The sequence below is a fragment of the Poecile atricapillus genome, chromosome 7, assembly GCF_030490865.1.
Source record: "Poecile atricapillus isolate bPoeAtr1 chromosome 7, bPoeAtr1.hap1, whole genome shotgun sequence".
Taxonomy (NCBI): Eukaryota; Metazoa; Chordata; class Aves; order Passeriformes; family Paridae; genus Poecile; species Poecile atricapillus.
The window spans coordinates 22,163,305-22,189,904 of record NC_081255.1 but is presented as its reverse complement, the minus strand read 5'-3'; the positions used below and the strand labels follow the sequence as shown (position 1 = coordinate 22,189,904).

General features: G+C 40.4%; 1 protein-coding gene across 8 annotated transcripts; it reads left to right on the top strand.

Annotated features, from left to right (window-relative positions):
* Nucleotides 1-1,260: 1,260 nt before the first annotated feature.
* On the top strand, nucleotides 1,261-25,262 carry PTGFR (prostaglandin F receptor). 8 transcript variants are annotated; one of them, XM_058842235.1, is made up of 4 exons: nucleotides 5,592-5,757; nucleotides 5,863-5,942; nucleotides 6,534-7,381; nucleotides 23,066-25,262. In XM_058842235.1, the coding sequence occupies exons 3-4, from the start codon at nucleotides 6,593-6,595 to the stop codon at nucleotides 23,369-23,371; spliced, it is 1,095 nt and encodes a 364-aa protein (XP_058698218.1). In that variant the 5' UTR covers nucleotides 5,592-5,757; nucleotides 5,863-5,942; nucleotides 6,534-6,592; the 3' UTR covers nucleotides 23,372-25,262. The 8 variants fall into 8 exon arrangements, with proteins under 8 accessions (XP_058698219.1, XP_058698224.1, XP_058698222.1 ...); XM_058842236.1 differs by lacking the exons at nucleotides 5,592-5,757; nucleotides 5,863-5,942 and adding an exon at nucleotides 1,261-1,325; XM_058842241.1 differs by lacking the exons at nucleotides 5,592-5,757; nucleotides 5,863-5,942 and adding an exon at nucleotides 4,334-4,351.
* The last annotated feature ends 1,338 nt before the right edge of the window (nucleotides 25,263-26,600 follow it).

The following is a 26,600-nucleotide window of genomic DNA, read 5'->3' as shown; positions in this document are numbered from 1 at the left end:
AAGGGTTCAAGAAAGTACCAAATACAAGGTTTACAAATGAGGAAGAAGGAGGATTATTGTCCTTCTGTTCTTTCTGATACAGCCAAATTAGTCACTATTTGTAGCAATCAGATAATTTTAGAGTAACAGTATGTGATTAAGATGAAAGTGTATCTCTAAGCAGGAATAAATGCAAATCAATACACTGATGTAATGAAAGGCTTCAGTAGCCACTTCTAATATTTAGCATTGCTTGTCATGATCCATTAAGGAATCATTTGACCAATATGAGGCATCTTAATTTTTATGCTTATGTAAACATTGCTCAGAACAAATGTGAATAAGGCAGTATAGGATCATTTGTTGTTGTTGTTGTATTGAATATCCTGGCATATTGAAAATATTCTGACTTTGACTGGAAACTTCTGGGTTTAGTATTTTTTTTTCATTTGGAAGTTTTGTTTGTGTCTTTGATATATGGATGATGGATACTTGAGCTCTCTACTCCTCTGCTAACACAGTTTGGTAATGATGACTCAGTCAAATTCAGCTGTTTCAGAAGTTTAGCACTTTAGTTTTGGGTTTGCTTATGAAGGAATTGCTCTGCAGGTATCTCAGAAACAACATTTGCTTGGTAGCAATAGTACCATCAATAGTACCATCAGCCATTTGATGATCAATTCCTTGGCTAAAGGATTACCTCTGAATGGACTTCTTGGACCCCTTTTGTGAGATCACACTAAACCAGAAAATCTATCTTTGCTCTTTCTGGTGAAAAGAACTGCAATACAAGTATGTATGTCACAAATGATAGCAAACCCCAGTGTCCCCTCTCTCTCCTCCAAACCTCACCAGGGAAATTGAGAATATTTCCTCTTTGTTCTGTCTACAGCTCTTACCTCATTTGCCAGGAGCTGTGTCTCATTATCAAGAAGCAAAGAATTTAGCTTCCTTGCTGATAGGGATGTTTAGAAAATAAGGCACCATTATTCACAGCTGTACTTCCAGTAAGAGCAAACAGTCCCTTTTCAGATATCAGCAGGTGGAAATCTCAGCAGAAAGATGCATGTTTGTTGTTATGATTCCTGATGACCTTTCCTGGTTTTATTTCACTCTGATACTGAATGCTCACTGGCATGTTGGTGGTTTCAACCTCCTGAACTGATCTGGGGCTTGTTGCAAAACACCATTCATTTATATTTAACTACCTAGGAATTTCCTCCTTTAGCTGCATTGGCCAGTGCCCCAATTCAGGCAGTACTTAAGCCACAATTTGTGACTGTTTTACTGCTTCATGGTGAGGTATGAAGGTCAGAGTGGTGGTTATTGGAATGACAAAGCCATGGGTGAGTTGTCTGCATTCTGCTGAACCACACTTCTTTAAACTTGGTGAATTGTCTTAAGATATTTTAAAATGCGTATTTAGAATATGACAGGATACAGCAAGTATTTTATCCACCCTCCTCAAGGATCAAGCAAACCCAGGATCCTGAGACAGATCTTTAAGAAGACATATTCTGACTTCCATTACTTGCTTCAGATACCTGCATGGTCTAGCTGCACACCAGTATGACCGTGCATGAGTTCTTACAAAATCTATTCCTAGCTTGGGCAGAAACTTACTGTTTTGTCTTTACACTATCAAGCCAGGATCTTGAGGATACACAACAGTCACAAAACATTTTTAAGGAAGCTTTATTTGCTAAATTTATGCATCTTTAAAAGCCTACGGATTTGTAGGCTTTATTATTTTCCTTTATTTTGCACTTACTGCCATTTTATATGTACATGATCACCTTCCACATTACTGACCTAATTTTCTGATTGCATTTTCCAGACAGGAGGTGTAATTAATTTCTCAAGCAAAATTAGCCCGTATTAGTCTTAACTGTTTAATGAAATGAGATTGCAAATTGTCCTTCACTACTATACAATTTAAAACCAGCCTCTTTGAAAATCTGCTGTAAAATCAAGTTAACAGCCTTAAAAAAGACATGGAAATAATTCTTCATTTCATAATGAGAATACTTAAAAACACCACTAAAAATCCAAGAAGAATTAGTAATGCTGGTGTTCTTAACAAGTGACTCAGATTTTCCAAGACTATAATTTTTTTATCTCTGTGTTTCTGCTGTCTGGCTATTGCTAACTTCAGAACAGAGCAAACCTCTGCCCAGCCTCTCAGCATTTGTTATTGACCCTTTGAAACTCATCATTTGCATTAATCTTTTTTCTCAGCCATATAATCCTTAGAATGGTATGTATGCCTCAAAATACGTACAATCTTTCTGATATAAGTCCCTCCTCGTCTAGAACTCCTTTTGTACCTTCATATGGATATCAGCTTTTTCATTTGAATAGTTGGACCTTTGATAGAAGCTGTTCTTTGGGGGTGGCAAGGCATTAATTCCAGAGGAGGAGGAAGTCCTGAAGGATTGCTGATTTTGAAGAAATGGAAGGCAGTAACTCTAACCTTCTGTGGGGATGGGTACTGTAGGACTCATTGTCAGTGTCTGTGGCCTCATAAATCTCTTTTGTCTCAAACAATTATGGGTTGAACAAGGTGGCATTTAACTGAAGGATTTTTGCTGACAGCTTTATTTGACTGAGGTGCCCCAAATTTGGTCCTATATTCTCAATTTCCCTCTATAGTTATTTTGATTTACAACTTTTGTCTCTGAAATATAAAGGCTTTTATATCACTGCTATTTTACTAAATGGGAAGATGACACTTACTCTTGTTGTGTACAAAAAGGAAAAGGTTTCCAATGTTTTGCAGCAAGAACTGTGAATATAATAAAAGTATATTGTAATTATCATTGAAGGCTGCACAAGAAATATATGAGTGGATGAAAAAGGAGGAAGAGATTGTTTTTATTTGCATTCCCACCCCATTCCAGAGAAGTCATTATTTAAGTTATTCCTGTATCAGGAGCTCACAGACGTGTAGAGGGCTGAGCCCCAGACATATCTGTCCTGCCTATGCCAATGCTTTAACAGGCTGCTGTCCTGTTCACAGCACAAAGCTGGGATGTGGCATTTTGTGCTCTTACAGCTTTGCAGGTGCAGGAGCACTCTTCAATGCCTCCTGTCTGAAAAGCGAGATGGAAGCTTATATTTACTTTCCTAACACTATTTCTTGCTTTTTTGCTCCATCTCTGCAGCAACTGAAATGCCACTCTCCCTCCTCCTGGTAGACTGCTCTACAAGCTTGCTTTTCCCTTGCTACACTTTTACAGCCACACTGAAACAGCTGTCCTGAGGTTTTTCTGTTCTTCCCTTGGTCTTGATCTACCTGATAAAGCTGTTTCAACTTCTACCACCCAGACTGCAGTCTTGAAGCATTAACTTCATTGCTTCTTTTCAAGCAAAATTGCCTGGGGGCAATTTCAGAATCTTTGGGTGAAGAAATCCAGGGGAGAAGGGCATGGAGCAAGTTGGTAGTTTGAGATCTCCATCTCCATTTATCCCTGGGCAGGGGAACATAAAATGAACTCTTCTCCTCTGAACTTTAATGGGCAAAAATGTATTTTGAGATATTTTTATGTTTTACTGTTGTCTTAAAAAAGAACTTATGGGAATTTATAGGTCCCAATCAGACCAAATTTAACATTTCGGCTCATTATATGATAAAATGCCAAAATCTGGCAAGCATTTTGAAGGAGGCCATTCATGTGGTGCTTTTAACTGTTTATGGAAGTGACTTTAAATACTGTTTGAAGAAATAGATTTAGCTAGCCTGTATTTTCTCACTGGTGGATTACAGAAAGGCAACTTGTACTGTACTAGTCAAGATAAGAAGGTAAGCAAAAACTAGTGCATTTGAGAATTTAAATTTTTAAGTAATTGTCTTGTGGTGCCAGGAACAGTACCACTCCAGGCTGTGTATCCATGAAAATGAATTTAGGTTCTTCATCATTGCAGCCTGTGATAAACTCTGTAATATTTTACAGTTGTGTTTCATAATTTGACATTGATTTTATATTTTGGCTTATTTCTATAGTAAGAGTTCTTAATAAAGCTCCCATTGAGGCCTGTTTGGTAGTACTGGACATTGATGGATGAAAGAACTTGAAAGTCATCTATAACTTCAGGTTGTAACAGCTTGAGCGCATGACGGGAAACAACCTTTGAATTTCCAGCCTTATAGGTCATATCATTAATGCCTCATCTAGATGTGCTCTCATCGTATTTCTCCAGTGGAGAAATGGTCCAAGAGCGCTGTTAGTTCTGTTAGCTGACCAGGGAGGTGTCATGTGTCCGGGGATGTGCCCAGCCGCATCCCTGACGGGGTTCCTGGGGTACCCCTTCCCGAGCTCCCTGCGCGCTGCTGAAGAGCGCAGTTGGGAAGCAGCACCTGGAAAGTGAAGAGGTGAAGCTGTGGCTGAGGACAGATGTGGCCCCTTGGCCGCCCCATGAGTTGCCACTGCTGTGGCTGCAGCCTGGCAGGCAGGAGCTCGCCCTGCCTGGCTGGGGTGGCCCTGTGGCCGTGATGTGACAAGGCAGCCCGGCTCTCCTTGCCGGAGACACCGCCCGGCACGGCCGGCTCCGCGCTGCCGCAGCGCTCCTGCCCAGGGCTGCGCCGAGCCCCGGGACAGAGCCGGAGCCGGAGCCGGAGCGGGTCCCGGGGCCGGCGGGCGGGGAGGGCGGACGGGAGGCCGGGTGGGAAGGCGGAGGGAGGGCGGGCGCGGGCGGCGCCGGCAGGAGGGGGCTCGGCAGCGGCGGCGGCCGGCGGAGCTCCGCGCTGCGCTTCTCTCCGGCCCCGCGGGACGGAGCGAACGTGAGCGGCGGCGGGGCCGGGAGCGACACCGACACCGGGGTAGGGAAGGAGCGGCGGCGCGGCGGGGCTGGCCCGGCCGGCCGGGTCCGTGGTGCTTGTGGTACTCGTACTTGTGCCCGGCCGGGTCCGTGGTGCTTGTGGTACTTGTACTTGTGCCCGGCCGGGACCGTGGTGCTTGTGCCCGGCCGATCGGGCTCGCCCCGCCCCCGGCGGCGGCAGCGCTTAAGAGAGAACGGGGGGCGGGCGGGGGCGCCGCTCCTCCGGCACCGGGGCTGCCCACCTGTGTGTGCCCGTCTGTGTGTGCCCGTCTGTCCGTGCCCGTCTGTCCGTGCCCGCCTGTGTGTGCCCGTCTGTGTGTGCCCGTCTGTCCGTGCCCGTCTGTCCGTGCCCGTCTGTGTGTGCCCGTCTGTCCGTGCCCGTCTGTCCGTGCCCACCCGTGTGTGTCCGTCTGTCCGTGCCCGCCTGTGTGTGCCTGTTTGTCCATGCCCGTCTGTCCGTGCCCGTCTGTCCGTGCCTGTCTGTCCGTGCCCGTGTCCGTGTCCGTCTGTCCGTGCCCGTCTGTCCGTGCCTGTCTGTCCGTGCCCGTGCCCGTGTCCGTGTCCGTCTGTCCGTGCCCGTCTGTCCGTGCCCGTGTCCGAGTCCGTCTGTCCATGTCCGTCTGTCCGTGTCCGTCTGTCCGTGCCCGTGTCCGTGCCCGTGTCCGTGTCCGTCTGTCCGTGCCCGTCTGTCCGTGCCCGTCTGTCCGTGCCCGTGTCCGTGCCCGTGTCCGTGCCCGTCTGTCCGTGTCCGTCTGTCCGTGCCCGTGTCCGTGTCCGTCTGTCCGTGCCCGGGAGGCAGGGCTGGCGCGGGAGCCGGGCAGGGACGCTGCTGTGCGCTGCTCCCTCTGAGGAGTTCTCCGGCCGCGCTCCTTTGAGCTCTGCCGAGCGGCAGAGTCTCCTCGGTGCGGCGTGCCCCGTTCCCGGTGTAGCTCAGGAACCGAGAAGCTTCAGCGGCAGTTTGTAATACGGGCTGTTACCGCCTGCTTCTTTCTTTTTTCCCTTTCTTTTTTTTTTTTTTTTAAATTTTTAGTTTTTTTTTATTTTTTCCTCCCCTGCCTGGGAAAGTTTTGCCATTAGGAATGGCCTTGGAATAGAGATGGGAGATAAAGTGTAAAATAACTTGCAGAATTGGTTTCTGAGTTACGGTGCGTCTAAAAACCGCATTTGTGCTCCAACAAGGGCGCTGGGAACTTGAAGGCTTCAGGGCTGGCTAGGTTAAAGCTTTGAAACATGAATTTGTGGGAGCAGAATTATTTAGAAGATGCTAAGACATTGTTTTGGAAATAAATGTTGATAAATGGAATGTGATTATGATCTCAAAATGTTCTAGTTTCAGTATTTCTCTTTGACTGTGTCTGGGCTGGTTAAATACTGTCGTTCTTGGAGTTTTTTGCAAAAATGCTTCTTTAGCGTAGCTTAACCACCAGAATTGTTTGTATTGTTTATCTTACTATATGTACACAACCATGTTATATTTTATACATTATTTTGTATGTATTATGCATGCAGAGACTCTAAATTTCCTGTAGTCTATATTTGCATTGTGTAATGCATGCGGATAATTGTTTTACCCTGTGAGTGGTGAGCTTAAAATGTGATGCCATATCATATCACTCAGAAAACTGGAAAATTAGATTTGTACCACAGACTAATATTAGGAAATTTCTGCTTCAAATGCCATTTGAATGGTGGTATGCCTTTTACAGCGTTGTGTATATTTGTTTTTAATATTGCAGATGCCTTTTGACTGCAAGACTTCTGAAATGCTTTGAGGGCTGCGTCTCCTTTCCTAACCATGAACAGTTCAAAATCACCAGGGCTGGCTGGATTTGGAGCCTTGAAAAACACAACGTGCCACACGGAGAAAAAGATTTCAGTTTTCTTTTCAATAATCTTCATGACGGTGGGAATTTTGTCCAACAGTCTTGCAATAGTAATTCTCATGAAGGCATACCAGAGATTCAGACAGAAATCAAAAGCCTCCTTTCTGCTTCTTGCCAGTGGTTTGGTTGTCACAGATCTCTTCGGTCACCTCATCAATGGAGCCATTGCAGTGTTTGTGTATGCATCAGATAAAGACTGGATTCGATTTAACCAGTCCAACATTCTGTGCAGTGTTTTTGGAATCTGCATGGTTTTCTTTGGTTTGTGCCCACTCCTCCTGGGCAGTGTGATGGCTGTTGAACGTTGCATTGGAGTCACTAGGCCAATATTTCACTCTACAAAAATGACTTCTAGACATGTGAAAATGATGTTGACTATGGTATGTCTGTTTGCTGTTCTTATAGCTTTGCTGCCTATTCTTAGGTTTAGAGCCTACCAAATTCAAGCATCGAGGACCTGGTGCTTCTATAAAACAGAACATGTTGAGGACTGGGAAGACAGATTTTATCTCTTACTTTTTTCTTGCCTTGGGTTCCTGGCTCTTGCTATTTCATTCCTGTGCAATGCTGTCACAGGAATTACCCTCTTAAGGGTCAAATTTAAAAGTCAACAAAGACAAGGCAGATCTCATCATTTTGAAATGATCATTCAGCTCTTGGCTATAATGTGTGTTTCTTGCATTTGCTGGAGCCCATTCCTGGTAAGAGCCTAATGTATTTGCCAATGTTTAATGCACATCACTGTATAAAAGTTGTACTTTTTTTGTCTCCAGGTTTTAAAGCACTTAAGTTGTGATAGCAGCTCCACCCACTTAGTGATATTAATTTTATAGCATATTGCCCATAATGTATATACCTATACATCTATAAAACACTGGTAGTTATTCTCCACTTCTGATGAATAATACACTAAGTTAAATATAGTGATTGTGAGGACTGTATTTCCAGTGCTGTGAAGCAGACAGTGGTAGAAGAACCATGGCTAGAATAATTCAGAGCAAATATGGAGCTCTTCCAAAAAGTCAGTGAAATCTAGGATGAGGAAGTCCTTTTGCTCTGTACAGTGTAAATAATTTTTTTATTTATGGTGGTGTGTTTGCTGTTATTTCAACAGTTTGATGCTACTTGTGAGCTTTGTTAGGGCAGAAAACAGTTGGGAAGCAAAAAATCCTCCCCTCCATTATCAGGATGCTTTGCTTTAGGGTGATATTGAAAAACAGTGGTTGGCAGTGGGTTGAAATCAACATTTGTTTAGACCTAAGCAAGCTGGGTTTGTAATGTGGACAGATGAGCAGCAGAGCTGCTGTGGGCAGGTGGTGTGGCACTGTCCCTGCTGTGACTCCCAGAGGGTCACTGCTGCTCTGTCAGTGAGCAGGGTCAAAGGAAGTGAGATTGTGACACCGGAATTTGACAGCTCCTGTTGTATCATGGCATTATAAAGTTGGTTTTAACTTTGTCTCCTTTTAGTGTAGCAAATTTGTCTGAGGAAATTTAGATTTTTTCTAGGGTCAGAGTCACAAATCACAAGTCATATGGAATCTTAATTTCTCCTCTAGAAACAGGGTCCTGTAGTTTTCCGGTGATATAAATGAGGAGCAATTTTTGTCTGAGCTAACAAATACTGACTTAAGTCTGAGATCTTTATCAGATCCAGCTATATTTCGTCTGCTCACTGCCTATGGTACAGTCTGAAGTTACCTGAGTTAGTTAAAAATTAGATACTGACACTAGCCTAGTTGCAGCATTTTGGTATATCTGGCAAGTAGCATTTAATTAATCCAGTATCACAGACTTCAAGGTGAAAGTCTAGGTATGAATGTCTGCAATCACTGAAATGCACAAAACCTCTTTCACTTTTGTTCAAATCACAGAGAATTTTCTAGTCTTGCTCTGCAGCATAGTTTAAATTCATGTTGGCTTCTGTCAGTGCCGTGGCTGTAGTGCATGGAGCGTAAGCAAAATTCTCAGAGCAGCAGAGCAAGTTTCATAGGGAACTTCTTTACAGTTCCTTCAGACCCCATCTGAAGTTTGGGGCAAGCCACAGAATGGTTTTCAAAAAAAGCATTCCATATGATGACTTTACTTTCCATGAAAAAGCTGCATTATTATCCTCGGGTAACATTTATTTTCATTTAAAATAATTGTTTTTAAAAGCAGGATTAATTTGGTTTTGAAAACCACTTGGGTATCAGAAGAACTATAAACCTTTTTAGTTCAAAAGAGATACTTCATTTATTCAACACATCAAGGAACACTAAACTGTTATTATTATGGTTGATTTTGTTATGCTGTTCAATTTTAATTATGATATATATCAAATATATATAAAATTATAATTTTAGAATTTGTGGCAATCTAATGAAATCACAACACTCCTTTTGTTAAAATATTTGACTTCATCTAAGTTGTCATTGAAGATGGGTTATTGGTCTAGCAGGATTTTTTTTCAGACCCTTTTTGGTGTTGGTGATTGCATCAGTTTATGATGCAGGCTAGTGAATGACTTCTTGCTTAATTTTGGGCTTGGTATTTTTCAGGACTGTGTTGCAGAGGAGAAATCCAGAAGGAATTCTGGTTCATTGGGTGGCAAAACTGCTGGTGCTTTCTGTGTGTGCTGGGCTTTTGATGCTTTGCCTCTCAACCTCTTTGAAAATGAGATGAGCCAAACTTAGGCCATAACCAGCCTGGCATTATGGAAAATAGTTCTGCAATGTGGACAAATTTAGGTTAGAAAGGAAGAGTTTAAAAAAAAAATAAAATTAGGTATAATGTGGGATTAGATTCTTGAAATAAAGTTTCAAGCAAGTGAACAATGAGTGTTTTAGCCAGAGAATTTCAGTGGGAAATGCAATGGGACAGGGTCCTTTGTGGGTATTTCCTTTCTTAGCTGTTAGGATCATAGAGTTTATATCAGTTAATCTGCTGATTTATTTACCCATTCCTGGGTTTGATAGCAGCAGAATACAAACAGAATTACAAGTGTGGTGTTAATTTAACAAGATTTTTTGGCCTGCAGTTGAATAAAGTTTTGTCAGGAATGTACTGCTCAAGTGCTACATTAAAGTGATCCAGGGTTTATCAAGTTGTATGCTTTATGATTAATTGCTGACTCAAACCTACTTGACTGATACATCTGAAAGGTCTCAGGGCTTTTAATTTGTGAAAATAATGGTTTACATTCTGTAATATAATCAGCATATACCAAAATAAGTATTTCTTGACAGAAATATGAGCAGGTGTTCATTGGTGAAATTATCTGGAAAAGGATGTTAATACATGCTTGTTCTGTGATCATTTACTTCTTTAATTTTTCTTCTCCAAGCTAAATCTAAAAGTCAGAATTTGAAGTCTAGTCTTTGAATTGTGTATTCTACCTATGTACTCTGTCCCAAAGAGTATGCAGAACAAAATGTTTCGTGAGAATCAATTGCCTCAAAGTAAACCAAAGTTATTAGAAACCAAATAAACTTCTGGAAGAGAAAGTGGAGGAAGGCAATGCACTTTATACCACATGTGGTTTGCAGATACAAGAGTTTGGATTCATTTGGTGTTACTCTCCATCTGATGGTGGGGGGGTGTGTGTTTAATTTATTTATTTCCCTTCTGTTTTCAATCTAGTCTGGTATGTCCATTGACATATGTGTATGGCTAACAAGTCTGTCCAATACTGTAATCCAACTGCAGATTTACTTCACTATTAGATTTTAAATTAATTTTTTTTCCAAGTGGAGTTAATATTCAGGCATTCTCACTGTCCTGTGATAAAATAATTTTCAGATGTCATTAGAGTCACAAGACCCCGGATTGTTCTTTATGGTGTCTGGTGTGGAACTGAACTTGACTTCTGCATCTGCTCAGTGATAGTGAAGTTGTTTTGATGCCTATTTATGTATGTGTGTAAATGCATACATATCTAACACTTAATATTATAAATAAGAATATATAGTATTGTCATTAATCACCTCCTTAAGATTCCTGAAGATATGGATGGAGCATTTTTCAAAAGCAGAGTCCATGGCATGGCTCTTGTGGAGCTCTCCTATGGCTCTTGGACAGGGACCTCCTTATGATTTCCTTTTTCTTCCTCTTGATTTCTTTCCCAGAGCTGCATCTCATCTGTTTTTCAAAAATAAGCAGCTTTTTCAAGTTTTCTGCCACTGTGAGAGAATCTTCCCTTAATGAAGTGTGAGAATGAGAGGTGATCCCTGCTTCTTCCCTTATGGGTGAACACTGATGTCCTTTGAGGAGTTGAGAGCAGGAGAAAATTCCCCAAAACAACCAAACAAGTGAAATTTATAATAATATATGTAGTCAGTGATTTGCAGAGGCACACTTGTTCTGACAGTCCAAATCATTTTGCTTTGTGATGGGTAATTCCAGGTAAATATGTTCTGAAGATAGTAACTTCAACTTCTGTGTGTAGTGTCAGCTTTCCTCACCCTTGTGAGAGCCTTAGTCCTTTGCTAACACTATGCCAATTTTGCTGGACGAATTTGGTCCCTAGGGATTGGATTCCAAATGATTCCAAATAGCTGGGCAGGAGCATTTTGTGACAAGCGTCTCTGATGAAATACATTGTTACATAAAGCTGTTTTTTTGGCTGTGATTTGACATCTGGCGTGTCATGAAACAGCTTGGTTTGGAGCTGTGTGTGTGTGAGCAAATTCTGACATTGGTATGTCGTATTCTGTAGGGCTCAAGGGATAAACTTATTATAAAATGTGTTTTTTTGGAGCAGCAAAGAGAACTGCCTGTAACTATGGACAGGAGAGGTTTATTTTAGAGTGAATTTATTTACAGGACCGAATTATGATATGGAGAAATTTCTAATCTTTTTCATGTGTGAAACAGAGCCTGAGAAAAATACTTCTACATTCAAGTTATTCCTGTTAAGATCTTTTTCCATGCAGTTAACTGATTAATTTCATTCCAGTTTTACCTCCCCTCTACCGCAGAAAATAGCTGTTCCTGTTTTTTTTGGAAAGAGCTCAGTTTATTTCATATGAATAAATCAGCTGTCATTCAGTTGCTTTTTTAACTGCTTAGATTAATTTTTATCAGTCCCTTTTCATGTAATCTCTTCTCTTTCCAATTTGTTATGCTAATCATGTCTCCCTGAAGTCGCTCTGACTTTTTCTTGTCCTCAGACTGTCTCATGCAGTGAGGCTTGATGACTGCTTTTTGTGCACTTAGGGCTGCGTTCAGCTTGTGATTTACTGAATCACTTCAACTCAGAAGCTGCTGGTGCTGCTCTCAGTGGTCCTTTCAGAGAATGTGTTCTGGAGCTGGAGAGAAGCTGATGTGCTAACAGGGAGGCTTTTGTTGGGATGCCCTTACCCCATCCCACCCTGCTGGCTCCACTGCTGCTTTGGGTGCAGAGGCTGGATGGTTGGTGTGTGCTGAAGGAGGTCAGTTTGCTGCAGGTTTTACACTAAGTAACTTCAGGGCCACGTCCTTGTGCACAGTATGAGGTAGTTGGATGTACAAGGCAATCCTCTACACCTCATTTGAGTGTTTTTTCATGTGTAGCCACGTAACACTTTGTCAGGTGTTTGTACCTGTGTCACTCTTGAAGTCTCTCCCCCCATTCTTGTTTTCTGCCTTCTTTATTAAGGTGGAAGTTTTACATTTCTGTTACATTGCCTTATACTTACATGGGCATGCTTATGCAATGGGCATCATATATATGAGCTTGTTGCTTTATTAATGCTGTTTGTAGGCCTTCACTGCCAGTTGTATTGTCCCTACAGCTAAAGAGTTACTAAAAGAATTATCCCTTGTGCTTTTGCAACTGGTGATTTCTCATAATCAGAAAGTGCAGCTGAGGAGAAGCAGGGAGGTGCCCCAGGATGCAGGTCCATGCTCTGCCAGTGAGGACTCAGATCTCACGTGGGGCTGCTCTGCAGAAGCATGTTATTATCTTTGTGTTTATTAGTCAAAGCTGGAGCCACTGTTGTGCCTGCACAGGTACTGTCAACAGGGAGAGTGCTCTTTTCTTTTGAAAAAGAATAAATTAAGCTTTCAATTTCCACAGGTGTGTTTCTGAAGAGTGAAGAAGGAGATACTCAAATATGTTCAGCTAACCTTGCAGCTTTGAATACTGTTGTAAACTTTCAGAAGGGAAAACGACACTTACCCGTCCTTTTCAAGGCTCAGATTTTAAAGACGATAATCAGTGATAATTACTATGTTTGTGCTGGCTTTTGTCACTGAGTTCTTGCTAGAATGTTTGTGTGCTGACACCACACAAGGACAGGGTGCACTGTCAGCAGGAGTGGTTTGTGTTTGGTCTGGGAACGCTTCACGCCCTGCCCGCGGTAGGGAAGGTGACCCGGCAGGTCCCCCTTGGGAGAGCTCCTTGGACACTGTCAGAGCATCCCTGAGGCAGGGTGCAAGCCCGTGTTAGGAGCCTGGTTTTAATAAATGAGCCAGTTTCATGGGGAAGGGAAAAAGAGCTTTTTGCCAGCAGCAGACCTGCTAGACAACACCTCTGTATCGCTAGTTCACACACTGATACAGTGATAGCCATGGTTGACTGCAGGTAGTTATTTCTCTTCCAGACCTTGCTGTGTCAGATGAGATCAGGAGTGTCAGTTTCAATGAATAAAATGCTCCCTAAGTTCCTCTGAAAAAAAATTCTTGGGTTTGATTGTCTTTTTGAGCTACATTAGAGACAGGGCTCTCACTCCTATCATGGTCCTTTGATTGCTTTCTGAGTTCCTCAGTACACCCATTAGCTCTGTGCAAATTCAATTACTGTTCTTGCTTGAGTTTCTTCTAGCATCTGATAACTCAAGGTTAAATTGCTGAAAGATAACTGTCTTTGCTAATATTATGGCCCAAAAGGTATTTTGAAATACATAAGTCATTTTACAGGTTAAGAAGAAAGAGAACACTTAGTTTGATTGAAGTTTTTGTTAGTCTCAAGACAGAATTTTCTTTCCAGGTTTGTTTCCCATGGAATAAGATTTATTCAGCATCTCTGACAATTTGAGTGTGCTTTTGTTTGTTCCCATGAAAATACTTCTTAAAAGAATTTGCATGTGTTGGCAGAGAGAGTAACAAAGTTTAATACAATGAGTTTAAAAGTCCAATCCACCTATTCAGATGTGTTTCTATGACACTAGAAACCTCTGGATAAGATGTTCATACCTTTCTTAGTGTTGGTGTAGAGAACTTTAATTTTGTATTCTTAAGTGGCACAGCTGCCTAATTCCACCAGATTAGATGAGAACTGGAATGACATTAATTTTAGACTATACCTACCTAAAATTATACTGAATTTTACAGGTACAGTTTTGGTGTTCAGAATTGGTCTGTTCCTATTTTCATCTTTTACAGTACATAGAGACCTTACAGGCCTTATCCTTTCTGAGAAACATGAATCATTTTAATAAAAATGTTTATAAGCATGGGCCAGGGCACAGTTTATCACAGAGTGCTTAGAAACTCTATGGTAATTGTGGCTATATTTGTAATTCAAGAGTTTACCTCCCCCTCACAGAAGCTGGGGACCTGAAATACTCTCAGCAGGAAAGGCTGGAGAAGAAATGGGCAGTGGTAATGATATGAACCAGGGAAGGAAGGAGGGCTGAGATTGACATATTGCCCTTTACCAGAGTCTTCTGGGGAAGCATAAATATAGTTTTTGTTATCTATGTTTACTCGTGCTGTTTGGAAAAATTTGCGTAAAGCCTTTTCTGTTAATGCAGTGCCATCAGAAAACAATAACATTGTTTGTTTTAGAGAGAAAAAGTAGGGAAGGCAGGTTTCCAGTCATGTGAGAACATGGCATTTCAGAATAACGCACTTCTGGTTTTCTTTCATAATTGTTTGCTTCTTGATTTTTAAATTTAGATGTTATACACAGAATTAAACTATGAAACACAGTATTTTGTTTCAAATAGATGTCAGTGACTTTCACAGAAAATATGTTTTTTTGTATTCTTTTTAATTTTGAGGTTGTCATCTCAAGAAATCAAATTCTGAAAACTTCAGCAAAATAACTTTGCCATTCATAACCTTTCCTTGTTTATTTCACTTGGTTAAGTTTTTGGAGTTTGTGTTTGGTATTAAAAAGTAAGTCAGTTTGACATTAATTCCATTGTTTGATATAAGAGAATTCTTCCTCTTTCCTAGATATTACACTTATTCAGGCATTTCTTACTTGAAAATGTCATACACTGCATAACCATCTTTGGAAGATGTCATACATGGCATAACCATTTTTGGATGGTTATTTTAGGAAAGCTGTCTTTCCTGACTATCTAAACACTTTAAATGGTAAAGTTGTTGCTGAAAAATCTCAGGGAGTAACACACTCACATGGAAAAACTCCAGAAAGTCCTTCATCCTCACCAGTTTTAATGACAGACATCAGGGTGTAATATACATTCATGTATTCTGTGAGAGAATATTTATTATTGTAATTATTATGGTGTTAATTCACAATCTGAAGTGTGGCATGGTGCTTTCTAGTACAAGTTACTTGTGTCTCTGGTGCTGTAGAACTGGTTAATGTCTGAGAGGGGTTGCTGAGCTGCAGTTTGGGTTGCAGGTTCCCCATGTGCCCAGCAGTGCAGAACACTGTCCCATCGCAGCTTCTGTGGGTGTGCTGTCAGAAACAGCAGTGCTCAGGGAGCAGAACATTGCAGAAAGGGTTTGCACCAGGGCTGACAGCAAAGTAACTGTGACTCATTCTCTGGGATTCATTTTCATATTGGGTGAGGTGAAATCGAGGAACAGTGGAATGAACTGGAGCTGCTTTGTAGGTTGGGTCCCATCTCCTGCTGCCCTGGGCCTGTGCTGCCCCTCCCAAGGTTTGGGCTCCTGGAGTTCCAGCAGTAGGATGGGAAGGATGGGAAGGATGGGAAGGATGGGAAGGATGGGAAGGATGTAGTGAGTCTGCTCAAGAGTAACCCCGTGACCCATGCGATGACTGACATCAGGACAAGAGTGTGTGGACAAAAAGACTCTTGTGCTGGGAGGGATGTGAGCAGCTACATTCCCATCTGCCTCACTGCATGGAATGAGAGAAAATGAAGCAGAAAGGAGTAAGTGGTAGCAGTTTGTTTTAGGATTTATAGTTCATTAGTGAATTGGAAATAAAATTGAATCCACCTTTTACCAGAGGTGTGCATTTGCAGAAATAATGAGAAATAAATCACTTATAAATGGACACTTGATTTTTCTCTTCCATCCTCCTCCTGAAAGGTGATTGAGCTGCACAGCAGGCCCTTGAAATTTATTTACCAACATAAAAGAAAAAGGTAATTGCAAATTATATATTCCAACTTGATAGATTCATTAGTCTTGATGTTTCTGTCATAGCTGCTTAGTTTACGCCTTCAGAATGATACATAGAATAAGTCACTTTAACAGAGGTGATCTGAAAAGTGACACAAAAGCAATGTATCATGTCTTCTTTTGCCTCCAGTCAGATTTTTTCAAACACTGCAAATCAGATAGTACCAATAGCGATAGGTGACTGTGTCTCCAGTCCATCTTCAACAAGGACAGGGTCACCAGTGGAGGTTTCAATAGAAATTAGGAAGACATATCTTCATTGAAAGGGTGATCAGGCATTGGAATAGGCTACCCAGGGACGTGCTGGAATCACCATCCCTGGCAGTGTTCAAAAGGCGTGTGGATGTGGTGCTTGGGCATGTGGAAAAGGTTTCGTGGTGAGCATGGTGGTGATGGGTTAATGGTTGGACTTGATGATCATAGAGGTCTATTCCAACTTTTTCAGCCTGTTCTGTAGTTATGAACCTCTGCAGCTCCTCTTCCCCAGGCTGCCTGTGTATTGTTGCTTTTTTCTTCATTCAAACAGTTCTCTTCCTCCCTAGTATCATGTGTTATTTGTGATTCTTTCTTTGGGTATGTAAGGCATTAGTTGGAAAGTTCTGTTGCTCCTAAATAAATTAGAATATTTTTCTAAGCATTAAAAATATGATTTTTTTTTTTCCAAATGAGTGTGAAAATCTGGAAAAGCAAAGCGACAATAGAGAAGTAATAGGCAATTTCTAGGGTTTAAAACTTTATCCAGCTGACACTAATGGAAGAATAAATGAATCCCAAACACATATAGTCCTTGCCTTCCTAAATACTTAAGGATGGTCTTTATTATAGATATTAGACATACTTGATTGTTTTCTGGTGTTTAAAATTGACCTGTAAAGCTTCTCTAGCATTGCTGGGTAAAGAATATTTTAATTCTATCTATAAAATATTTTTTTTGTGCAAGAGGTTTTTTGTTATAGACCTTGTTCTTTGGCAGGAATACATTCCTCACGCTGTGGAAACAGGCTTTCATGTAACTTTGAATCATGTAGCTCAGGAAACAGGTTGTTTATTTGACTTTGGTATGGACACTATGTCTTTTCATTTTGAAGTGAGTCATCTACTGTTTCCAATGCAAGAATCTTTGCTATCCATATCCACACTGCTTTCCTTTCAAATGAGTTATCAATTAAGCTGTGAGAGTAATTACATTGTTAGCTAGCTGAACAGAAGTATTTCTTATTTTGATGGCAAGGAAAGGAAATAAAGATAGAGGACTGTCAATCCAAGATAGAAATATTTGGATTATTTAGGAGAAACAAAGAGGTGACCTCGAATGCTTAATTCAAGCCCAACATGAATTTATCCTACTGCAAAACTGATGCAAAATAGGTAGTGTCTAAGGGGAAAGTTGAGAGAAAATAAAAACTTCACTCTCAGTGTTTGCAAGTTCATGCACACAGACCTGCCCCTGCCCTCTGGTTATGAGGCTTACTTCATAATTTCTTTCCTGTCAACTTCAGTGAGAAATTGCCTGGTCACAGACTAAGCTGTGTCTGAGAAAGGAATATGAGAAAATATTTTTAATTGCTTTGTGAAAAATTTTGTGTTTTCCTGTTTTCTCTATACTTTCTGGACTTTTCACACCTCTTTCACACCTCTGTAGCTTAATGATACCTTCAAAATGTTTATGAAATTCCTTTTCGGGGGGGCAAATAGGTATTCACCCTTAATCTTTAGTGGCATTATTATTTTATCACAGAAATATACATGAGAGAAAATGAGACTCCGTTATTCTGTTGCTGCTTCTCAAGAGCTGATCCTGCCAAATTGTACATAAGGAGTTACTACATACACTCTTAAAAGTACCCTCTGGACTCTAATGTGGCAGAAAGCTGGCTCATATATTTTGTTGTCTACAATTCCTTTTTAAACTGACATTGTTTTATAAAATCACTGTGCTCAGTTAAAACTTAATTGCTAAGCTAAGTGATCATCTGGTATATAAAAATTGAAGATACATTTAATGTTTTTCTTTTAGAAAGGGAAAGGAAAGCATTAAGGGAAAACCACGCAGATCTAGAACATAAAAAGCATTACGTGGCATAAGTAGAACAGTGTTTGTACTAATATTTTGATGGCAGAAGTGGTGCACTGCATATTGTTCTTGGAAGCTCTTGTTTTTAAACTGACCTGCAGAATCACATAAAAATAAAACGAAGCATACTCAGCTTTGCAAATGCTTGCCTTGCATACTGCAAGATCAATGTAGAGATGGTGCAGGCAGTTCGCTGTCAGTGTTTCTTTTTCAATAGCTCTTCTTGGGAGATATAAAATGGTACATAAAATGTGAAGATATATGCATTTTTATTTCTTCCTCACACTATTTTGCAAATTTATTTTCTTAAGCTCTGTGTTTTATAGAGTACTACAAAATGATGTATGATTTTTGTATGATCCCTTGCCTGTTAGACTGAAGCTGCTTTTGTAAAATGAAAAGTGAAAGTTCCAAAAATTCTAGAAATTCAAAGTAAGTGTATATTTTTTGTTTCAGTGGATTGGGACATAATCAGTAGAGTTCTGCCTTGAAACCTCTGTGGTTTAGAAGGAGGGGATTTGCTCCTTAGGGTTCAACATAGGCAATAGTGACAAGATATAAGTGTTCTGCAAATACTGAAAAATCCATGGACTTCCCTCCATTAATGAAAATCCTCAGAACTGCTTGTAAGGAAATCCAAAGGAAGAGGAAGAGGCTTGGGAGGGTCTGCAAGGTTCTCCCAGGGAAGTTGAGTCTGAAGGCTGAGCTGCAGAAGAGAAGAATTTCCGATATTTGTCTCTTCTGCTTTTGGTGTCAGTCTTGTGGTAACGGGGTTTTATCCAGTTTCCTGAAGTCAAAGATAGAATCTGGATTTAGAGCCTGTGAGGTGAAATGCATCAAAGTCTCATTTTTGTCTTATTTGTTAACTAGCTCTAAAGTCAGCTGCTTGTTTTGACTGGCTGTCCTTGAGTACTAATAGGAATGTGACTAAGCAGCACAGCCTTTGAGCCTATTGGTTGTTCTTGTGCAGATCCAATTGGAAGGAAAATTAAATTAGTGCTGTTTATGTTTGATGAGTGGTGTGAAGCCTTGGAGCAGTTTTTTTGTTTATTGCTCTGGGCTTTATCCCTAAGGGAAATGGTAATTCTCTGATGCTGTCTGCTTGGTGCAGAATTGAAGAAGTCAACAATTTCAAAATGTTTAAAAAAATTTCCATCAGACTTTCTGGATCTTGCAAAGTGAGCTTTGCTTTTAGTGAAGCTTAAGATTGGACAAAAAATATGTAGAAGTTTAATGTATCATGTCAAGTGCTTCCTTGACACAAATCTGATTTCTTTCTGTATATTTTTAGGGACACTGAATTCTCAGGTCCTTTCTTAAGCCAGCAAAGATTAGTATGAGTCAGAGTAACTTTATATCTTTCAGGTAGGTACCCTTGGTTTAAAAAATAGCTTTTACAGTTATGCTTTCATAGTACCTTTTCTAAAGAAAGTTAGAATTGTCATAGTTACATCATGTGATACTTTTATTTTTTGCAAACCAGGGAGACATACTACAGCTGTTTTCATATAAACAGTGTATAAATCAGCGGAGTGCTACTTGGATTCTTACATTTCTAAATATGTTAGAAAATGTCATGAGTTACGTTTATTATTTACCAGCTGAGGATTAATTTTTTGAGTCATGCTGCTGAATCTGCATGAATATTAACTTCAGTTGTGGAGATCAAAGGTTATTATATATTATGCAATAGTGTTGCCTCTTCCCCACTTGTGTACTGCTGCCTACAGAGAACAGAATTCCTTTATCATACCAACCTGGTGAACCTGCAAGGAAAGGAAAAAAGGGTTTGAATTGGTTCCCTGCCTTTGAACCAATTATTATCAAATAATACTCTTTTTATGCCTGTGGAGGTGTTCCCACTCTTAAAAATCCGTTTGGCTCTGCACCAGGTTCTGGTGGCAATTTCTGAGCTGATAGCCATTTCAGTCATCATTTCGTGTCACCATTTCAGTGACACAAATTTCTCACACCCAGGGAGAAAATACAGACTGTCTGCATGTTTTGCTTCAATGAAATCCTTTATTAAACAGCTGGTTGTTTATTAGTCCTTTTTATAACTTACAGTTTCAAACTGACTTTGGAACAGTATTTTAAGGATTTAAATTTAAATAAAACAAATCGTCTATGAAAATGAGATAGAAATAATAATTTATATTAACTTCCATTCCACCCCTCTTCTGCTGAAGTTTAAGTCTTGTTTAGAAATCAGAAGATAATTTTGGAAAGGTTCCAGAATACAGTTTCATCTTTGCACAGTTCTTTACAGTTTTCCTTGATGATTTTTCAGAAGATGTGAAGAGCCCCCAGTACAGGGTAGTCTCTTTGGAGGAGTGAGAAACTCTCTCACTTCATACTCAGAGTTATGGCAACATAATCTGCTGCTCTGCCACAAGTGTTTTAGGGTAAAAATGCTCATGCTTAGGGCTGCAGTTAGATTCTCTGTCTTATTCCATTTCTATATGGACATCTTGGCCTCTCAGAACTTCAAAAAACTGGGACATTATTTTATGTTAGTTTTAGAGATAGAAGAAAGAAAATATTTTTTAATTTCTGCATAATACTCCCAAATAATGTTAGTAATATGGTTAGGAAAATCATATTTTATAAAACAAAATTTGTAGATAATTAGTTTTTATCTTATTATTTCAAATCCAGAGACCTACATGCTTAAACGTGTGTCTGTGTATATAAGCTCTGCTAGCTCTCTGTGAGCTTAGATGTATTTTTTTTTTTTGGATGTCCTATGTTCAGAAGAGGCAACTGAAATGTTCTGGATGAAGCTTCTCCAAGTGTCAGAATCCATAAATTATGTACCAGTTTTCCTTGTTGTCCTGATTTACTTCATGGAAATCCATAATCAAAGCAAAAGTTATATTGAGCAGCAAATGAATAGATTCACTTAGAGGTGATTATTTCTAAATGCAAATTACTTCTAAATTCAAACATTTCTCACAAGTGTCCTAGGTATCATGAGAAAATAAGTTTTAAAAAGTCTGGATGGAGCTACTTTTCCTTATTAGCAATACATACTGCTTGTTTTCCTGGACATGAAATTGCATTGGGTTTGGCATTTTTTAGCTCCAGAGAATGTGAGAGAGAAACAACAAATGAATTTTTAAGTACTTCAGGAGGCAGATGAGCAACCCATATGTCTGTATTAAGTCAGACATGGTGTATGGGTAAGGACATTGGTCTGTGAGCTCTCTTGAGGTGTCATTTGCTGCCCAGTCCTATTTGCAGAGTGGGGAGTAATCTATCTGAGTTTGCCTTGTGGTATTGGACCTCTAATAAATAAAATGTAGACTGTCCTGATAAAACATCCCATGTGAGGCCAAAGGAGCTGTTCAAGTTTGGGCGGGCTGCTGATGTCAGAGAGGAATGTGCCCAGTGGTTGTGGGGTGAAAATCAGATTCAGAGAACTGGCTTGTGTTTGTGTTGGCTTGGTGCTCAGACATTCCTCCTCCTCCCCACACCAGCTCCCAGCTCTGCTCCTGTCAGTCCTGCCAGCTTCCTTAGCAATGTTCCTGGGGGCTTCCTTTGATGCTCCCATAGAGGCCCTACAGAAACACTCCATCAAATGCTTCATCAAACAAGCTCAGGGTCTATTATGCATTCACATTGTGCCATTCAAGTTTATACTCAGGTGTGGTGACCTGCAAGCTATAGGTAGGGTCTAGAAATACAGAGAAGCATTTAGAAAGGTTTGCTGGCATAGTGAGCTCTAGTTTTCTCTCTTCATTCATTATTATTTTTCGGTTTTTCTGTTGAGGTTCTTTTCAGTGCATCTTTTTGAAACTACAACCCTGCACTTGGACAGCCTGACCCTACCTCTCATTGCCCAATAAATCAGTGTACTCCCAGCATCAGTTGTAAAATATCCCTTTTCTTAGTTAAATAACTGCAGTGCTTTAAAGGCTTTGGAACTAAAAGCCTTATAGTGTTTCATCTTTCTACCAAAAAAGTCTTCATGTGGCTTTAACTTTAATAACAGGGAGAGATAATTTACCATCTTCTGGCAGATTCCTGGCTTGGCAGATCAGGCTTTCCTCACACAGGAACTTAGGTTACAAACGCCCAGTGGCAGCCAGCCTGAAAAGGAGGTATCTGCAGGGCAGGAGTCCCAGGGCCTGAGCTTCCCTGGGGCTGTGTCACAGCCCAGCTCACTGCTCTGCAGAGCAGGGGCCAGAGCCACAGCTTGCTGGGCTGCTGGAGCCCTTGGGCACCCTCTGCCAGGTGCCACCCTGCCAAATTCCTGGTCTGGAATTCCACCATGTGGAATTGTTGGCTCTGGCAGTGTTGTTGCTGGTGGGGGTCTGTGCATGTGTAGCGCTTCCAGAGGTGAATGAAACCCTCTGTGTCTTCACTGAAAAATGGCTTTTGTCACCATGTGACAAAAATTTTCCTACAGACCTCTAAATCCTCTGGTGTCAATAAATTGTGTTCTGCTGCAGCATAAAAAACGTGAATCTTCTTGTTGAAGTCAGGGTTCTGTATTCCTTATGCGTCCTTTAACTAAGAAAATGTGAAAAAATAAATAGCTGTTATAAAAACTTGCTGACCTACAAGTGGATTCTGTCCTTGAGAAAATCCATTTCTGGAAGAGTCTTGGCACACTTTGTTAGATCAAATTCTGGATTAAGTTTTTATTTGTTGCTTAGATCAATCCCTCATTTTGGAGGGTATTCCCTGGCTGGTTGCCATCCTCTGCTAGAAGTTCAGCAGAAGTAATTCAGCAGAGGCACATGTATTTCCTTTGTAAAACATTAGAGGGTTTCTAGGATGATAAATGTTGTATGCCTGAAAGTATTCATATTGCAATTTGGGATGCACTGATGCTGTGAACCTGTAAGATTAGAGACAATGTTGAAACTATTTTGCTCATTTACATGTTCTCTTTGTATGTTTTTTAATGCACAAGTTTAAAATACTCGATTTTCAGATAATTTAAATGCTCTCTTGGTGTATTTTTTGATGCATAATTCTAAAATATTGCCCTTTTCAGGTGACAATGGCCAGAATTGGGATTAATGAAGGTCGCTCAAAGGAGACCTGTGAAACGATACTTTTCGCTCTCCGAATGGCCACGTGGAATCAGATTTTAGATCCCTGGGTGTACATTCTTCTCCGGAAAGCTGTTCTTAAAAACCTGTACAAGATCACAAGCGGATGTTGTGGTGTGCACGTCATGAACTTACACATGTGGGAACTCAGCTCCATCAAGAATTCTCTGAAGGTTGCAGCAATATCAGAGTCACCAGGAAGTTCCAAACAGATAAACCTCCAGCCTCTCAGCTCTATGGGACGATAAAGTTTAACTCAGTCTATGAAGAGGTGACGGAGGTGACGCTCCTAGCTGGGCAGTCCTTTAAAATGAGTTCCAAGACTCAGTGGTTTGGCAATTGTTTTAAATTGTGAGTGGTTTGCTATTGTTGCTTACCAGTTTGATATTGCTACTCCAAAAGATGCCCTTGAATGTTTTAATTCACTTTAGAATACATCCCTCCCAAAACTGGTAGTGGAATGTTAAATCATCTGTAATTTTCCCTTCCATGTACTAAAGTGAAGAGGGCTCCTTATAACACTCCCCACCAAACCTTTCACCTTAACAGCCTTCTTACAAGTGCAAAAGTGATCTCCAGGTGATTTTTAAAAGGAGTGGATTTTTTCTGCCAGAGATACTCTCAAATCCTTTGCAGAGTCACCGGTTTTTTGAATAAAGCCAAGTATCCTTTCCATAAGGGTATTCTGTGCTTCTAGGCATTGAATTTACCAACTGTACATATAAAAGACATTTTGCTTATGCCCAGTTCATTAAATGATCCACTGTGCTTGGTTCACTGACTTGACCTCTTGATTATTTACTGTTCCATGAATTTTTGGGAGAACTGCAAACTCTGCATCAGTGTTAGTGTTCCTTTCAAATCACTGACAAAACCTGAGGTTCCCTGTGGGAACACAGAAGCAGATGAGCTCAGCTTCCTTACAGTTATGTTTTGAGGTGTATTGGTGAGCTTTTAGTCCTTTCAACAAATTTTGTTGAGAGTAACAGGCATAAAGCGGTGGTTATTCTGTGAAAACAGTAGTTTTCCCCTCCCTCCCAAACTGAAGGATGATTCTGGAAGCATTCCCCTAGTGCATGTACTGAAATACTCATGTGGTGCATCTACTTCATTTCTAAGAGGTCACATGTGTGTCGTGAAAATGTATGTGGCCAAATGAGCACCGCTGCAGGGAACTGCTTTGGGAGCAGGGTTTTGTTTGTGAAAGCAAGCTGAATGCTCAGTTTTTGCAGGGTCTGTGTCTGAAGAGCTGAGAGCATTCAATAACTTGAACGTACCAGACAATTTTCAGGACAGCTTCACACGGAAGGCCCTTCACTTTTAATGCTGCTAAAAGAAGCTTTGGGTTTTGTGACTGTATGCTGTTCAGAAGCCAAAAATGAGAGATATTGTTTTAAGATAGGTCTATGTCATTTTTACCTACTTAACTTCAAATAACTACATTAATGAAGTGCTGGTATATTTGAACAAATTAGTTAAAAACAGATTCACTAAGAAGGCAGTCTAAGGGACCAAAACTATTCATGAAGTACAAATTCATGTTGTATGTGAGAATAGTTTGTAAGTCAGAAAATAAAAACCCAAAAGGTTTAAGTTTTATTTTATTTTTTTCAAGTTATTTCCTTTTTGTTTTAAAAAGGTTGAAAAATAAGTGGGTTAGATAACCCTGTAATGAAATGGCTTTATTTACCCTAAAGAATTTCTGTTTGTGATTTTTTTTTCAGTCATAGGGCTGATAAATGGTGGACAGATTTGATGCTGGTATAAATTCTGCACTATTGATTCACGTGAGTTCTGCTGAAATCTGGAAGCATTCAGTCAGTGCTCAACTTGGCTTTTTCATTTTGTAGAATGTGATGTCAGTGTATCTGTTGACATAAATTATTTGTTCCTTATGGAAGATTGTTGCTTTAGCAGCTGCAAAATAATGTTGGTCCATAAATTGTTGAGATATTTGATTAGTGAATGAAGCTTGAAAATGTTCCATTTTGTTGTGTGAATAACTGTAGCTTGTGTTGTTCATTCTGGTGGGCTTGTAAAACAACAAAGCAAAGTTTATATGTATATGTGGTTTCTTACATTTTGTGTACTGATACACATTGAATGTAAATTGCAAAGCCTCATTAAAGTTACCAAACTGTATCCTGAGAGTTAAGGCGTTTTTGTGTAACAAAAAAGATCCTAAGTTCTTAAAATAATCCTTGTGACAAAAGCCATCACACTGGATTCAAGCCAACCACTGCTGTTCCCACGTGTGTGAAGGCACCAGTGAGAATTCAGGTAAGAGGCACCAGTGTTTGTACACGGCTGTCACATGAGCAGCCCAGGGCACCTGGTGGTCTGAGGCAGACAAGGTCATGTTCTGATGACCCATGCTTAGAAAATGCAAATAAAAGTGGAACTGAGGTGGTTTGGTGCTTGGGATGAAAGTATGTTTATCCAAGAATCTGTTTCATGTACACTATGAATCCTGAAAAAAAAAAAGGGATTTTTGCTGTTGATATTTTGCCTTGCTCAGTGATGTGACAGCCTGCAGAGGCAGCTCAGGATACAGTCACCCAAGGACCTGTTAGCACTGAAAGTGATTGGATTATCATTTCATATCATTTCATTTCATTTCATCTCAAAGAAGAGCCAGTAACGTGCTGTGTTGTATGATTAGCAAGTTATATGTTTTATGGAATATGAGATTATTAAAAAATCAGTGGGATGGCTTCACATTAGGATCTGAGTATTGCCCAGGCAGGGAGCAAAGGACAGTCTGCTTAGCCGTGTGCTGATGATCTCTTCGGAGGCTGGCTAACGATGTGAGCAGTCATGAGCTGCCAATTTACTGCTGGCAATAATTAGTGCCTCCAGAGCAGGCAGGGGCTATAAGTGCTCTGGTGGGAAGAAAGTGAATCTCATTTCTGACTAATGACTGAGGAAATCCTCAGGGTGGGAGAATATTTTAATCTAATTGGGATTTTAAGCAACAGCAGGCTGTATCAGGAAACATTATCCTAAAATGAGGTCCTAGCCTGGGCTGAATGAAGGTGCTGAGGAAAGAAACCATCAGTAACCAGCTGCTCATCACAGGGATTATGCAAATACCTCTAGTTTGTTACCTGGATACAAAGATGGAGAACAAGGTTCAAGGCCTTTTAGATATGATTCTTGAGACAAAGGGTGCACCTTGTATGTTGGTTTTCAGATTTCTCTATATTGTTTCTATAAGTTTAGTCTGATATGTTAGCAACACTTTCAGGAATAGCAATATGTACCAGTTCCACAGCCACGGTGATCCTTTAGGACAAGATGTTGGGACCTTTCAGATGTGCCTCACCTGCTGAGGCACTGCTCCAGGATGTTACAGGTAACTCCACTTCACTGAATAACAGCATAGATGGGAATGAGATTTAATTTTCTTGGGAAGAGTGCTCAAGTGCCAAGGGAATTTACTATGCCTATGGTGATTTTTATTGCTTCCTTGAAAAA

Bases quoted from the DNA above. Each gene is read 5' to 3' on its own strand.
- PTGFR (XM_058842236.1), top strand. From the start codon at position 6,593: ATGAACAGTTCAAAATCACCAGGGCTGGCTGGATTTGGAGCCTTGAAA. The intron at 7,382-23,065 runs GTAAGAGCCTAA...TGCCCTTTTCAG, and splicing joins TTTGCTGGAGCCCATTCCTG to GTGACAATGGCCAGAATTGG.